Consider the following 16,559-nt stretch of genomic DNA (forward strand, 5'->3'; position numbering starts at 1 on the left):
ATTAGTGAAAAATATAATGTACACACACAAATAAATAGCATATGCAATGTATTTGAATTAACTTTTCCACTCTTTGATAATAAGCTACACTTTTTGATCTCTGAAGTCTAATTTTAAAGAGTCAGAGTGCTATCAGAATTTATTAAAGGGAAACACAATTGATCCCAAGAAAGAAGGTTAAATGGAAATTATTCAATTTAGAAGAAAAGATTGAGTATCAGTTTGCTGTTTTTATACTGTGATATTACATCAAGATTAGAAGTAGCTAGCTAGCATCTCTGTCCAACTCAGGATAGATGAAGGGGAATAAATTACATTTCAGCAAGAAGGATTTAGCTTAGCTCTTTGTGTAACAGGCAGTAAAATAGATTTCCCAAGAAAATTAAAGAATGGGCTCACTGGAGATAAAGATGCCTCTACCACTTGTGCAAAGGATTTAGACAACACCCTTGCCCAAGGGGAATGAACCAAATAATCTCAAAAACCTTCTAAATGCCTTCCTAAATTATTTATTTTATTTTGGTAAAGAAATAATTTTTAGTTGAGATAAAACTAGTTATGCATTTGTATACAAAGATGTGTAGAAATTTGTCTTTCATTTTCAAAAATTTTTAATTTAAATGTAGTTTAGGAACAAACCCAAAATTTAAACAGCATGGTTAATTTATTGTCTTATATCTAATTAGATTAATTGCTCTGTGAATATTTTAAGGAGCCAGACACTTAAATATTTTTCAAGTTGTTTTCAAAACTAGAGCTTGAACAAATAATGAAGACTTTGGAGGGCACAGGTACATTACATTTTTATTAAATTTGCACATGCTTTATCTAATTTGGGAATTTGATTTCATAAATATTAATATACAAAAACTTTCTACAATGGTTTAGAGTTTCCTAATTGCAAATTCTGATTTTATGATTCATTTTCATTCAAAGACAACTGCTACTTAAAAATGAATGGTTGAGAAAAAAAAAAGTTGAAGAATAAGTGGATTAGTTGGAGACAAAAATAGAACTGCTGCAGTTTGAATGACAATTATGTGAGCTACTAGTTTGGAAGATAAGCAAGCTTAATTTTTTATTTATTGAGAAAAAATTAGATTCATTTCTAATTAGATTCATTTTATTTAAAAGATCACTAGAAAATTAATGTTTAATAATTGATTGTTAATTATTAAAGCTAAGGCCAGCCATATGTCACAGAGGCAAGTTGGTGAGAGCTGTTGTATTCTGTTTTTCGAGGTTATGTTCTGCATTAGATCAAGTCAAATCACCACCTGCAGCTGACACTGATTTGCTTTCTTTTAGGAATCTCAGGCCAAGGATAGAATAAGCATGTACATGAAATCTCATCCTGTTATTGGAGTTCACCTGCACAGACCCTTTTGGAAATGCTTAAAAAATAAAACCAGGATGGAAAGAAGTTGCCACAATGTCCCTTATTTTCAAGTTATCCTGGGCTGCTAAACACATCTTTAGTTTTAGTGATATTAATTCATCACAGTCACCAGCTCTGAATTAATTAGAGAACGGATTGAGAAATCAATATCCAAAACTTCACCGTGATTAGAGTAGCAGTCACATAGGAAAGAGGTCAACACAGTGAGTTCTAAGTAATGATGGTTACTGGTGGAGACGTGTCCATGCAACACACATGCACAAAATGAGTCACTGTCACCACATGCATACCCTCAGCAGCATGCATGGCCTATGTTAAAAGACTAAGCCCCACAAGTTTTCCATTTGATGAGAATATAGGATTATTTTAGGCTGTGATTCCTGGTATCCACTATGATCTAGTAGAAAAACAGAAGTGAATTTCAAATTTTTAGCCAACTCCCGATTGTCCAGAGGTTATTTCTCCATTAAACAATACCCTGTAGGAACTATAGGTCATGCCAGTGATTTCAGACTAATATAAGACACAAACATGATTGCAATGGAATATAGAAAAACGGAAGGTGACTACCATGCATGTATAGTTTACTACTACAGTAAGCTTAAAACCATACCCCCTGCCATCCAGGAACGCGAAACTAGTTTTAAGGAAACAAAAGAGGAACAAGTAAAGTGATGCTGTCATGTAGCACTTTGCTTATTTTATTTAATCTTGAACTAAAAGATTTTTTTTTTGGCTTAAATAGGCTTATGTGCCTCTTCCACACAGGAATATATGTAGCTTGATATTTGTATCTTTCCAAATGGTTTAAATATTTAGGAAGTGTTCATTGTCAACCTAGGCTTATGCTTCTTGCAGGAAAAAGTTCATAACAAACACCACTGAGAAAGTAACAATGCCTCCAGCCAAAATCAAGCCATGATGTCTCCACCAGGCACTTGGACTAGCTAAGGGCAGCATGATGTTGCATTGAACAGGGCATACAGCAGGCAACTTCACATGCCAAGTAAAGGGGCACTTGGAGCATCAGATGTTAAAATTTGAGTTCGTACTTTACCTTTGACATTGCGACCATTGTCTGTTTTGAACACATAAGGATAAAAGAAAAGAGAAATATAAAAAGACTAAAATTATGTCATATACACTGAATTACCTCTGTACAAAATCAGAGAAAACAGAATGTAATTCTTAAAATTTTAACTTTGAAATTAACATTTTGTACTATTCAACCAAGTAAAATGCATATGCTAGAAATAGTATCTGCTGTCATAAACATTCGTGTTAAAATATGTGAAACATTTACCTCAATTTAAATGGATTCCAAGATACAGATATTATAATTATGACAGTTTGGAGAAAGACATACCTAGCTGCCTATAGTTGTGATAAAAACTTTCAACCTTGTCAGAAGCCAATTTTAGTGTTGCTTCAACCATCATTTAACAAAGAAGGACTACACAACATTTTGCATGTTAAACAATTTTTTTTTTGTATAATTTCACCTAGTGTTTCAATAAGGAAAAATATTTCTAAAACAGCATTTTAACTTATAAACCAATTTGCATTATTAATCACAACTTTATTATTTGTCCCTCTCATAAATGTTCTTTAATGTATATTTTGAAAATACCAAATTGTACACAAAGAGTCACTACTAGGCAAAAAATAATTATAAGAAGTCAGTGAGACACTGGACTGTTCAAAGGTAATGTAAGATTTTAAAATTTATGTTGTCACAATGCACTCAGCATAATACCTAGAATATTTAGGAAATTTGTTTATATTAAAACTAGAGGCCCGGCGCATGAAATCATGCACAGGTAGGGTCCCTAAGCCTGGCCTGCAATCAGTGCTGATCTTCCCCGGCTGTCAGCAGCTGGCCCTGTCCCCTGTCGCTGCAGGTTGCCCTCTTGTGTGGGGCAACTGGCTGGGCAATTGGGGCCCTGGCACCGCCCACATCTGCTGCCACTCAATCCTGGTTCCCAGTTCCCCATCAGGCGACTGGGGCCTGTGGGCTGGGGGCAGCATCTGCGTTGAGCATCTGCTGTCTTCGCCCTGATGGTCAGTGCGTGTCATAGCGGACAAGTTGTCCTGCCGTCTGGTCTATTTGCATATTACGCTTTTACCTATATAGATGGGCTGTTTTCAAATCTCAGAATGGAGTCTGTAAGGATGGATAAAAGCCTTTCCTTTTCTTTGCTTTGGCCTTCCACAGCTTATGAGAAGCACCTGGTCATTAACCCCCAAGATTGTTGGCTCCTCTGATTCAAACAGCTCCTCTGTTCAAACTGTGGGACAAGATAAGCTACTCTCAAGGCTTCATTCTTGCATCCCCCTCATTCCTGCTGTTTTCACAACTCAGGGATAATTCTCAGCAAGGAGTCTCTAGTTAGTAGAAGGTTCCATTCCCCACTCCCCTTCAAACCAAGCCTCTTTTTAACTCTTCATAACTTTTGTTCTAAGCTTGTTTTATGGGCTTGGGAAAATACTGATAAGATACCTCCTTAGGACATCTGCCTGACTGGAAAACAAACAAACCGTAACTTTTCAAGACAAACCTCCTCATATCTGCTCAACTTCAACAGGACCTCCCTCCCTGTCCTTGTCGCTTAGCAACAGCCACTGCTTCAAAGAGTAGGCCACCCTTTCTTTCCTGCCCTGTACTTACTAGCAATGCTTATCCCTTTCCTCTATTGGAAAGTAAATAAACGTCCTCTCTGAATCTCATCTTTTACTTGTGAATTCTTTCACAGCCCACGTCACCAGCCAAACCCTAACAGAGTGTTTTCAGATTTAGAGATTAGCAATCTGACTCTTTGTCACATATTTGCTACTAACAAAATATGCCTGACTAGTTTTGAAACAAGCAGAGCTTAAAATAAACAAAGTCATGTCAAAACCATTCAAATACATCCAAGATTTGAAAAATCTGTTCAACATTTGTTGACATCTCTGCTAATATTGGGAATGTTTAAAATCTTGGGATATATTAGCATTGTTTCAAAGCTTATAATTGAAGCAATTTCAATAGTGCGGTATATTGAATCGCTAGTGTAGACATTGCCTTAGACAGAGATACACAAAGACTGTGACCTTACGTGACAACTCTCTGCCCACTTTGAGGGACCATTAAAAGCAAATAGGGACAACGGAAGAGACCTTGATTACATAGAATTAACTATCACCATCAGAAGCTGGGTTCAAACATCATTAGTAAAATAGCAAGTGCTTTCAAGAGTTTAAAAATTAAAATTCTACTTCCCAAACCTGAAAATTACATATAAAATTTTGCAAATTAAAACATACACACACACACACACACACACACACACACACACCCTCATTTGAATTCATATTGTTGTCTCCTACTCCAAGAAGAGCAATTTCCTCCTATATTGGCTATCTTTGTAGAACTTTAAGTAATTTGCAAATATATTCGTGTTATATAGTCACATTATATAGTCACATTACATAGTTAATGCTGCTTTGATGATCTAAGGCAGAGCTTGGGGTTCATTCCGCTGGTTCTAGCTAGATCTGATTGTTCTTCCTCCGTGGCAGCATAAAGACAGAAGTTAGAATAAGCACTTAGAGTCTTGTAGCAGTGTGGCAGAAGAATTTTACATCTTTCACCCTAATTATAAAACAATTGGGGTTTATATTTTGTATGTCTATCTTTTTTGAATTTCATTTTTCTAGTAGTATATTTTTATTGTATTTACAAATATATTGGTTCATGATGGATTAGATAAAAATTTCTGGCCCTTCACTGTAAATGGGTTGAGAAATACAGTTCTAAGGAACTTGATAATGTAGATTCAGTGAAATAATAATGTAAAAATATTATGCCTTAATATATTTGCAAGTTTTTTAAAGTGCTACAAAGATAACCAACATAGGAGGAAATTGCTCTTCTTGAAATAGGAGAGAACAACATAAATTCAAAATCTGGTGCATGTGGAGGTTAACCTGTTAACCAGTTACATGAATTCATAAAACTAAAATCAGTTTTAAAAGTTTTCCCTTTTCAGTGGCTCAGTTTCTAAAATACATAAAATATATAGCCTTAGGAAGTGTAGTCTTCTATGTTAATGAGTGTTGTAGCTAAAATTATTCTGAAGCTAAGTACAAAATGTCCACTGAATTTATCAGGCATTAACTGTAGCATCTGCAAGAAAGTGATACAATTTTCTTGACAATAACATAACTTGGATGATCAATAACATAAATTAAAGATCTCAACTCATGTCTATGTATAGAATCCATACTGAGAAATCAAAAAATGTTAAATCACCCTTTCCCATAATTGTATCAGTAACTGTACTAAATGGAGATCACATAAAGTTGAAAACTGTAAAGTTAAATCATGAAATCTGATCTAACCTCCTAGCACCACCGTCAAATCACAGGCTAAGTTTGTGTCTATACTGCACTGATTATGTATCATTTAATACTCAAAGGTATTGTTTCTGAATGTTATTATACTATAACTCAGGTGCTAGGCAAAAAGGCCAGTCTCTGAAAAGTCAGAATAATTCCTAAAAATGGTTACACTAATTGTATTAACTAATTAAAATATATGCTGGTCATTTAAGTTACTATGTTGATTTTACTGTTTTTCAGCCATAGGATCTATTGCTCAAAGATCAAATTTCAGAGCTCTCATTGGGTCAGGAGATATCGAACATGCAATTACTACATGGTTTAGAGCCTTAGATAATTATCCAGTTTCAAAATTGTCCTTGATTTTATTTTATTTTCTCTCTTTTTGACATTCTTTGGGTCTCAGATTAAAATGGGTGTGCTCATTGCTCTTTGACTATATAGAGTTTCTCAAATCTATCTGATAGAAAACTATTCCTTCTGTTTCAGTGATATTGACTTTTCTTCTCTTTGAAAAATTTCCTGCCAATTCATTTTCTTTCACCTCTTCTGCCTTCTCTACTTCACAGGGGATCTATATAGATCCCCACATGATTCAACCCTAAGCTTTTGGTTTAAATTTTAGAGCATTATGGAGCAGGTAACTCATTTCCTGATGTCTGTGTGTTTTCAGAACATGTTTCACAAGCATGGCCCTCTCAATTTTAACCAGCACTTACTGAGTTCCTGTCATAATACAGGCAATAGTTCTGAATACTGAGGCTGCAGAGCTAATTGTGCCAGAACTCCCATGTCAGGGAGCTCATATCAACATAATTACTTGCTTGCATATCCAACAGGGATGACACAGACATATAATGCAGTATAATGTAGACTACACTAAATGCTGTAATATATGTAAACACTGCTTTGCACACTCAGGTGCAAATTGAATTCCTCTGGTTTGAGAAGGGGAAGTGGGTCCTTACAGCTATGGGGCAAAGCTGGGAAGAGTGCTTCTGGCAGAACAAAATAATGAAGCCAAGAAAGTGCATGATACATTTTTAGAAAAGGCAATTAAGTTTTGTGGAGGATTGGAATAGAATACACAGGAGGGGAGAGAGCTTTGGAGAGGCTAGAAATGAGGCTTAAAAAATAACTGTGACAAGCTGGCAAAGTACCTAGTACCCTTCACTCAGGAGCCCCAGAGTCGGATTTATGTTAAAAAGCAGCAGCATGAGTGATGTCCAGCATTTGCAGGAAGGAATACCACAGAAAGGACAATGGGTCTCTCAAGATCCCAAATCTGTAGGATTCAGAAAACTGATGTGTCCATGCAGCAGGCACTCTGAATCTTGGACACCATGGGAAAATTTCAGTGATTCAAAAGACCCTTGTACAGGGAGGTTTTATGGAGCAGGAGTGAGGAAAAAAAAACATGAATCGATTGTGGGCTTTGGGTTTAAAGCCAGCTCTGACACTCTATAACCTTGAGCCAGTTATTTATTTAGCATATCTATGCCTCGGTTTCTTCATCTATAAAATGGGGCTTAATAATAGTTCCTAATTTATAAGGTTGTTATGAGAGCTAAATGAGAATTAATATGTACCAAGTAATTACATTGCTTCTCACATAGTACATACTCAACAAATGTTATTCATTATTATGCTAACCATGCACAGTTTTGGTCAATCCTTTTTATAAATCCATACTTTCACTACTAGCTAATATAAGAATGTGAAAAAATAAGAAGCTAGGGAGAAATGAGTGAATTCCGACTTTGCTTTCCAAGTTGATTTTGTTTAAGATCAAGAGTTTCAGGTTTTTGTTTTGTTTTGTTTTTGATCCTTAAACTTTTACCCTTCCCCCTACCTATTCACTCCCTTAATCAATTTATAGCTTCCTGATCACTCACTATGTAACATTTCAGACACCTCTTCTTTTGGTAAGAGTTGGTCAATTAAATAGTCCTGTGATAGCACACCACTGTTTTTGCCCAGGGCTTGACTATTTGCTAAATATAACACGATTAATTATGCTTGAGATGATAGTGTTATGACCTAAGCACATCTTATATTATGTCATTAATTCATTAAACTTCCATTAAGTAGGCAGATAGTGGTTATCATACTATTTCAGAAACACAGATAAATAAGCCATAAGAAACCAAATTAGTCACTGGGGTTCAAAGAAGAAATCAGTAACAACTCTGAATGTAGGACTCATATTTTTTAATAGCCTTTACTCACATTTCTTCCTTTAAGCCTTAAGGAATATCAGGCAACGATTTTCAACTGTTGTGCCACAATAATTTTTAAAACGTAATACTATTTAGTCAAAGGCGCTGACCTCCTTTCCCTTAGATTGGCAAATAAAAAAATGACAATAGGCAACACAACAATACCTATCTGGTGTGACTGAATCAAAATTATACCTATTTTTTTTGTTAGGCAAAAAAATTATTTATTTTTGCAGAAGTTTAGTAATTAGTGTATGGTGTCATGAGATGAAAAACGTTGAAAATCACTGCTCTTAGGCATAAAGATTAATGTAGAAATGAAAACCAGTATCAAAATTCCCTTTCATTACCCATTAATTTATGTTTTCATATTTTAAAAAACTTCAGCCGTACCTTCACTGGCATGTCGGTCTCTAAATATGTTCTTGGGGTGGACACTGAATCCTTCCATATCATGGACTGAAGAAGCCCTCCGTATACTACAAAGGCTTTCTTTCGATCTGGAATGGGTCAGCTTGGAGCTTGACTGAAGCATGTCAGGGTAGAGTCGGTCCCACTGCCTTTTGGGAGAGGAGTGGTCCAGAGGTCCAGATATATTCACCAACGGGGAGCATTTGCTGGGCTGTATCAAGGCTTTTGTATCATCTGCTTCAGAGGGGCTGCAGCTTTCTTTTGTAGGAGACTTAAAGTGCTTCATGGCCACCGAATCATCACTGTGTTTAGATGAATCAATCACCACCACATCGGGGTCTTCTTGTGGTAAGGACTCCTTTCTGTAAGTGAGAACTCTCAGGCCAGGGAACTTGAACCCAAAAAGTTTCCCTAAGGTAGAGACAGAAAAGAGAATTATTATAAGACAAAATATATACCCCTTAAAATAAACAAGCAAATATGTTTGGTTCATATTTAAATGATGTGTAAGATTTACTCGTCAATATTTAATATACAGTTGGAATGAGGCAAATTGTAGAAAACTTCTCTGAGGGTAATACAAATTATCATGTGAGTGTAAGAAAGTAGTAGACATAATTTTACCATGTTTTTTATAGGTAGATATTCTCCAGTGATGTGAACCCATTATTTGAATGACACAAGGTTTTTTATTTTATTAAATTAAAAGTATATATCCACTATATATCCATTCTTTGAGGGTATTTGAAAGGAAGAGCATAGTTTAGAAAGAAAAAAAAGAGATGGGGCACTGTGTGTAAAAGGATCAGACACAGAAAAGACTATAGGGTATGCATGTGTATGTGTTGGGGGGCTACTGTATTGCAAGTAGGGGGGCGGTGAATGAGGTGGAGATGAGAAGCTGGCCTGACATAGCTAAAAGGTTTCTATTGGATAATAATGTTAGTTGAGTGTGGATGGAAAAGTGAGGTCAACTATGTATGAGATGTTTCTTATTCCATTTGGAATTCTTGCAAGACTTTTGGTTTCAGAGAGAGATGTATGGTAAAGATAGGAATTCCTTTTTCCTGATTTTTTGTTCTGAAATCTGAGAATATAACTAAGAGACACATAAACTCATTGGTAGTAATATTCAAATTAAAAAAGCATAACATTTAGTGTTGGCAAAGAATGCTGAAGAGAATTGCAAACTGCTACAAATTCTTTGGAAAGTCATTTTACAATATCCATTAAAATGAAAAAAAAATACACTTTTCATTTGACTCAGCAACCCCATTTATAGAATATCACAAGCCACAAAAACTAGACATAATCTGAATATTCATTAGATGAAGAATGGTTGAATAAATTATGGCATTATTATTCTTTGAAATCGTATGACATTCTTTAAAAACAAGAATATGTCTATGTTCTTGATGTTTGGAAGTGGGAAAAATATAATAAATTGCATCTCTCTTGTTTGTTACATCAAGCATGCATTCTTTTATAAATTAAAAAAAGCTAAAAAGGTAAAACTTCTATCCTTAAAGAGAAATGAAATATAAGAGAAAGCATCCAAATAATATTGTATAATCTAAAGATTTTCTAAGAATTATCTGCAAGAAAATGCAGTTTCTAGTTTGTGTTGCCAGCTTAGTAGCCTCGGTCCACATCAGCCATGCCTTTCCAGTTACATGTCACCATTCTAGTTAGTCAGTTGATGTCTTTGGTTTACCTTCTTATATTCTCTGATGGTCAGGGGCACCATTATCTTTAATATATTTACTATGAATTTTTCCTCAGTGGATTGAAGGTGGTCTTAAAATGTGAAAGAACACTCAAAACTCATGAACTTTCCTGCATTTTATTTGAGTATAATCTTCAAATAAAAGTGGATGGTCTCATGCACACATACGTTTAATCCAATGATTCATAAATTTGTATCTCCAGCCTCGACATCTTTTCTTAATTCTAAAACTGCATATTTAAAAGCCTCATCAACATCTTCATTTGGCATTCTTAATGACACCTCAAAATCCCATAGCAAATCCAATCTCATGATCTATCTTTCCAAGCCCAGCCCTTTCTTTCAGTGAATAACATCACAATCCATCTAGTTCTATAAGCCTGTGACTTGAGACTCATTGTAGTTACTGTTCTCTCTCACTTTCATTCCCCATATCTGATCAGTCCCCTAACTGTGTTCATTTCATCTCTGGAATATCTTTTTAATGATAGTCATAATAATCATTTTCACTTCTCTCATTTCCACTGCTCTCACTTTTGTCTAAGCTACAATAGGTTCATCTGATTTCTTGCAATTGATGCCAATTACTTTCCACATTGCATCATATTGTCCATCCTTTAAAAAATAGTTTTCTATCTTTTAAGAAAGTCACTTTTGATCACGTAGACCAGCAGTTCTCAACCTGTGGGTCGCAACCCCTTTGGGAGTCGAACGACCCTTTCACAGGGGTCGCCTAAGACCATCGGAAAACACATATATAATTACATATTGTTTTTGTGATTAATCACTATGCGTTAATTATGTTCAATTTGTAACAATGAAATTGGGGGTCACCACATCATGAGGAACTGTATTAAAGGGTCGCAGCATTAGGAAGGTTGATAACCACTGATGTAGACTATGATTTAATATTTCACTGCTCCCAATAATTGCCTGCATTGGGAATGAAGGCAACTCTATCCCCATTCTGCAGCTTCATCTTTCCCCCCTCACCTTCTAGGATCCAGTCCTGTGGACTTTATAATTCCTTCGGAGGCCTATGCTTTTTTCTAGGCTTCCTTGTGTTGATAAATTTTACTCTTCCCACTTAATACATCCTTTAGGTTTTAGCTCCAAAGTTATTTCCTTTGGAAAATGTTTCCTTTCTTCCTCCCTTTATACCTTTCACCACTGTTCCCTAGTTATACACATGTTGACTTTCTTATTTCTCTCCCTTAGTGGACTGCAGGCTCATAGGTGAAGGGCCCTTGTCTGTTTTGCTCACCAAACCCCAGCTCTGATGGGAAGCTTGAGTTTAATAAATAACTTTCCACAAGCAGATGCCAAACTGAAAATGTGCTTCAATCTTTACTGTAGAAAAACTAGAATATTTAATTGCTCTGACCAACTTAATTAGAGAATCTTAGCCTGCTGAAATTGTATTGACCCCTATTTACCAAAAAATGATTGACTGCGTTGAACTTGGTAGCTCATGGAAATGGTGAACTGTATACTGTGTACTATAAACTTGATACAGCTCTTACTAGTATTGTAAATTTCATCTTTCTTCAGTGTTTATTAATTGCTACTATTCTGATTTTAGAGCATACAAGTGTTTTCAAACTCATCATCATCTAGTGAATTTTATGAAAAATACCCACTCAGAAAATTTTAAAACTAAATAGTTTAATTAATTATTGCACACTTTCATTTGTAAGCTAGTGGACACCTAATTAACAGTGTCAAATATAATTGAAATAAAGTTGATCTTTCTGGTAGAAGACATGACACAATGCATAGACAAACCCCAAATACGTTGAACATTAAACTCATTTTTAAAATTTAAGTTTTTTCCATCACCATTTATCCCATCTATGGTTTCTTCCACCTTCACCTCTCCCCCTCCACCCATGAAATCACCCACTCTATTGCTCATGTCCATGAGTTCTCTCTCTCTTTTTTTCTTTTTGGCTCAATCCTTCTGCCCCCACCCAACCCAGCTGCCTGCCTGCTCTCTATCTATGAGCACTAAGCTGCTGATTAATAAAATGCAGAAGAGAGTAATGAATCCATGCAAATAGGATTAAATGATAGCATATTACAATAACGGTTTTGCAGGCATTTTTACATAATTCCACTGACAATGTTTGTATGCTCAAGTAAATTGGCAAGTTAAAAATTAGTGAACTGCATCAGAATCATTTGATTAGTTTTTAATGCACATGAAATTGAATAATAAAGCAGTTTACAAATCTATTCTGTAAGCTTATTATAATGGCCTGAAGGTCAATGCCTATTTTTATTCATTTTTCATCACTTACATTACTCTCTTCTTTTAAAGACAATTCACTGCCTTTCTTAAATAATGATCACACAAGGTATTTAGTTTGCTCATACAGTTTAGTGATGTACAAGGTGGTACAGATGGTTTTTTCTGCATCACTAGGTTAATATGACCATGTTATATTGTATTACAGATTTAGTTGTCTAACTGTCGTTCATCCGGAAAGAATAAACATTGAGAATTTTGCTTAGTGCTGGCACTTTCAGGCATGAAATAGAAAACACTAAATGAGTGTAGTCCTGTTAGGATCTTAACACTGGAAAACACCCTCGTAAGTCAAGTCTTCAGAATTCACTACATACGTATTCTAACTTGAATAGCTAAAATAGATACAGTTTAGCCTATTTACTAAAATGTTCAATAAATCTGAAATCAGAATAGCTGAATATGTTTTTACAAATGTTTTACACATTCTCTAAAATAAATATAAGCACTGATAAACTACTTGTATGAATATAATTTTGCTTAAATACACCACTTTCATATAAGAAGATATATAGTTTCTGATATACATGAACTTATAAGTAACAATTATGACAAGATCTTTCTCTGGAGGTTTTTTTGTGGAGCTGCTAAATATAAGTTAGAAGCTGCATCTTCATGTATCCTCTGTCATATTGAACTAAGAGCTTTCTACTTCTCAACCAAGAAGGCACATTGATATCCCCATTGTCTTTTTCTTTGAGAACTCTAGAATTATGACTTTAACCAAATATGGAAAGATATGAAATACTTGGCCTCCAGTCAAATAAGAAATCAGGGTAAAGTCAGAATAAAACAGTAGAGTCCCTGATTTAATTTCAGTTTATTCAAGATTTGCTGTTTCCTTGGACTATGAATATCCACCTGAGAATCTAATGAGAATCATAACTCTCTCCTCTAAATAAATGTAGATAAATACATACCCACAATTTTATTTATTATCTCAGAGATTGAATAATGACCCCCTCCCCTTTCCCAAACCAAAATCCTTATATTAACCTCCCTAGAATCTCCTAGGATTAGTTGACTGTTAATATTGCTTCCAGTTTTGACTTACTTTGCTTATATCTTTGTGCTAACGAAAGTTCTCACAAAATTATAACAATCAAATCTATCCTCTCTCCTATGGTAATTGGACTTTAGAAAATGGTTTTGCTAAACATTCCCAAATTGAAAATATCTCATTAATCTGAACTGTTCATTCTCTCTCTCTCTCTCTCTCTCTCTCTCTCTCTCTCTCTCTCCTCCTGCCACCCCCTCTAAGAGCTGGTTCTCATCTAGTGAGTTTGGAAGAAAACTATTGCACCAATTTGACTACAAACAATTTTTCTATTAGGATTAAACCTAGGAATGTTAGACAGAACATTGAGAGGCACTGCTTCCCACCTGGCCAGGTCATCATGAGAGTAAGAAGCAGAAAATGCAGGTGTGGGAGAAGTGAGATAAGACAGCCAGGACGGGGCAGTGGACTGCTTTTAGCCACCCAAGGTTGTAATCCCTAGTGAGGAGGGAGTGGTAATGCAAGCAAACACATCAGTGTTATTAGTATATAGACTTCACTAGGTTTCAATGTGATAACTGCTAAATAAATCAAGGTATGATTTATAATAACTGTTACTTTGTTTCTCTTCAATTGATTTCTTCCTTTTCCAAATGCCAAGTTAAACAATCCATTCAAATTGTGTGAAAATAATAACATGTTTGCCTAGACTGACTCAAAATGACCGGGTAGTTATAATATTGACAGGGATTCTTTTCGTAGGATATTCTAAATACAAATGGAACAAACATTACCCAAATGTTGTATGACTAGGACCTCAGCCTGATTTGGGGGTTGCTAAGTAACAAAAGCTTCCAAATGATATACATATGGGGAGGGACTCTGGTGTGGATATGCTAATTTAAGTGATCATTAACATTCATTGATGAATGAAGAGATAATGAAGAGATAATGCATACTGATTTTCATCTACCAGCAATTTTCTTGATCTTAAAAATATAATTTTGCCCAAATCCCAGGGATAAACATGACATAAAATCAATTGTAACCTATGACTAAACTTTTCCCAGATTTCCATTAGCAGCCATGCCATGGTTCCTTTTGCTATATTAAATATAATCTTTAAAAAGAGGAAACTTCCAAACACATAATAGGAAACATAGTAATGTTGCAAAACCTTTAATTAAATTCATGTGAATAATAGATTGTTTCTAGATAATGCTTGTTGAGAGAGAAACTATATTAATATTAGAGGCCTGGTGCATGGCATTCGTGCACTGGAGTGGGGGGGGGGCGTCCCTCAGCCTGGCCTGTGCCCTCTTGCAGTCTGGGACCCATCAGGGGATGTCCGCCTTCCGGCTTAGACCCATGCGGGCCTAAGCCAGCAGGCGGACATCCACCCAGGGGTCCTTAGCGCTGCTTTGGAGGCAGGAGTGGCTTCCACTACCACTGCTGTGCTCACCAGCTGTGAGCCCGGCTTCTGGTTGAGAGGCGCTCCTCCTGTGGGAGCACCTCTCAGCCAGAATCTGAGCTCGCTGCTCCTTAGTGCTGCCTCGGAGGCAGGAGAGGATCCTGCCACTGTTGCTGAGCTCGCCAGCCATGAGCCCGGCTTCTGGCTGAGCAGCGCTCCCCCTGTGGGAGCGCACTGACCACCAGGGGGCAGCTCCTGCATTGAGCTTCTGCCTCTTGGTGGTCAGTGCGGGTCATAGGGACCAATTGTTTCACTGTTCGGTCGATTTTCATATTAGCCTTTTATTATATAGGATACTGGCTTTTCATCTTTGAATTAAAGGATGACTTTCAGCTCCAATGGAGAATCATAAAAACACTGTGACTGCCCTTTTATGAACCAGCTATTTAGAAAATTTATTTGTTCCTGAGCTTGAGGTGTGAAAATTGAGATACAAATTTGAGGGAGTAATGCAGCTATTCAGGAAAAGACATATTTTATGTGTTAATTATTCAAAATGTTGAGTCCAAATCATAGAAATAAATTTTTAAGGCTAAAATTAGCCAGATAATTCCCTAAATTATCAACTTTATTCTGTGTGTAGAGACAGCTTCAGTCAAAGCTTTTAGAGTAATTCAAACTTTTATTTTAGTAAGGATGAAAGTAAAGTTCTGCTTTGATTTGGGGAAGTATAATTTTAATCATTTTAAAGATAATTATAGTACCTTAATAAGATTAAATATAAAGTTCCCTTTTGAAAATTACTGAGAGAATAACAAATGATAGAAATTTAACTTTATTTTGCTGAATTTTTACATTTTGTTTCACTTAAAATTTATCTTTATAGTTTTATATAAACATTAATTAAGTTAGTCCAGTAGTTTCCGAAATTTAGTGGGTATCAGAATGATCTAAAGAGTTTGTTAAAACATGGATTATTGAATTTCTCTATTTCTTAATCAGCTGTTCTGGTGTAAGGCCCATGAACCTGTATCTCAAACATGTTGAAAGGTGATGCTGATGGTCTCACACTTGGAGAACCACTGAGTTAGACAATCTGGCTAGTGCTAATTCAATAGGAAAAAAAACCCCTAATTACTCAATATAATAATAATATTCATTCATTTATATGTTATATGAATAAGTATTAGGTACTCACTATTTATAAAATGGGGATAACTGCATGAATTAGAGCTGAACAAGGTAAAAACAGAATAAATTCATTTTCTGTTTAGAAGTATATTGGTAAATTAATATTTTTAAAATTTAAGATGGGTTTTCTGTGGAAGGCAGTATGTAGTTACCTAAACAATTAAAAATGGAACTTCCTACGACCCAGCAATTCCACTTCTGGGAATGTAACTGAGGAAATCCCAAACACTAATTTGGAAGAATATATGCACCCCCATGTTCACTGCAGCATGATTTACAATAGCCAAGATTTGGAAGCAGCCCAAGTGCCCATCAGTAGATGAGTGGATTAAAAATCGGTGGTACATGTATACAGTGGAATACTACTCAGCTGTAAAGAAGGAACTCTTGCTCTGGCTGGGTGCTCAGTTGGTTAAAGTGTGGTCCCACACGACAAAAGGCGGCAAATTCTTTTGATTCCTGGTCAGGGCACATACCTAGGTTGCGAGTTTAATCCCTAGTTGGGTCAAATACG

At 35.8% G+C, this 16,559-nt stretch overlaps 1 protein-coding gene across 7 annotated transcripts in view; it reads right to left on the reverse strand.

Moving 5' to 3' along the window:
• KCNH7 (potassium channel, voltage gated eag related subfamily H, member 7) overlaps positions 1–16,559 on the reverse strand; it is a 411,835-nt gene that overhangs the window by 123,595 nt on the left and 271,681 nt on the right. For 3 of the 7 annotated variants that reach the window (XM_005859375.2, XM_014534138.1, XM_014534134.1), the window contains exons 4-6: positions 8,395–8,823; positions 2,457–2,477; positions 2,013–2,036 (exon numbers count right to left, since the gene is read on the reverse strand). In XM_005859375.2, coding sequence (XP_005859437.1) covers positions 2,013–2,036; positions 2,457–2,477; positions 8,395–8,823 — 474 coding nt within the window. The remainder of the gene's footprint in view (positions 1–2,012; positions 2,037–2,456; positions 2,478–8,394; positions 8,824–16,559) is intronic. The other 4 variants (XM_014534137.1, XM_014534139.1, XM_014534135.1 and 1 more) reach the window with 3 other exon arrangements.

This window comes from Myotis brandtii, unplaced genomic scaffold (assembly GCF_000412655.1).
Source record: "Myotis brandtii unplaced genomic scaffold, ASM41265v1 scaffold125, whole genome shotgun sequence".
NCBI classification, from domain to species: Eukaryota; Metazoa; Chordata; class Mammalia; order Chiroptera; family Vespertilionidae; genus Myotis; species Myotis brandtii.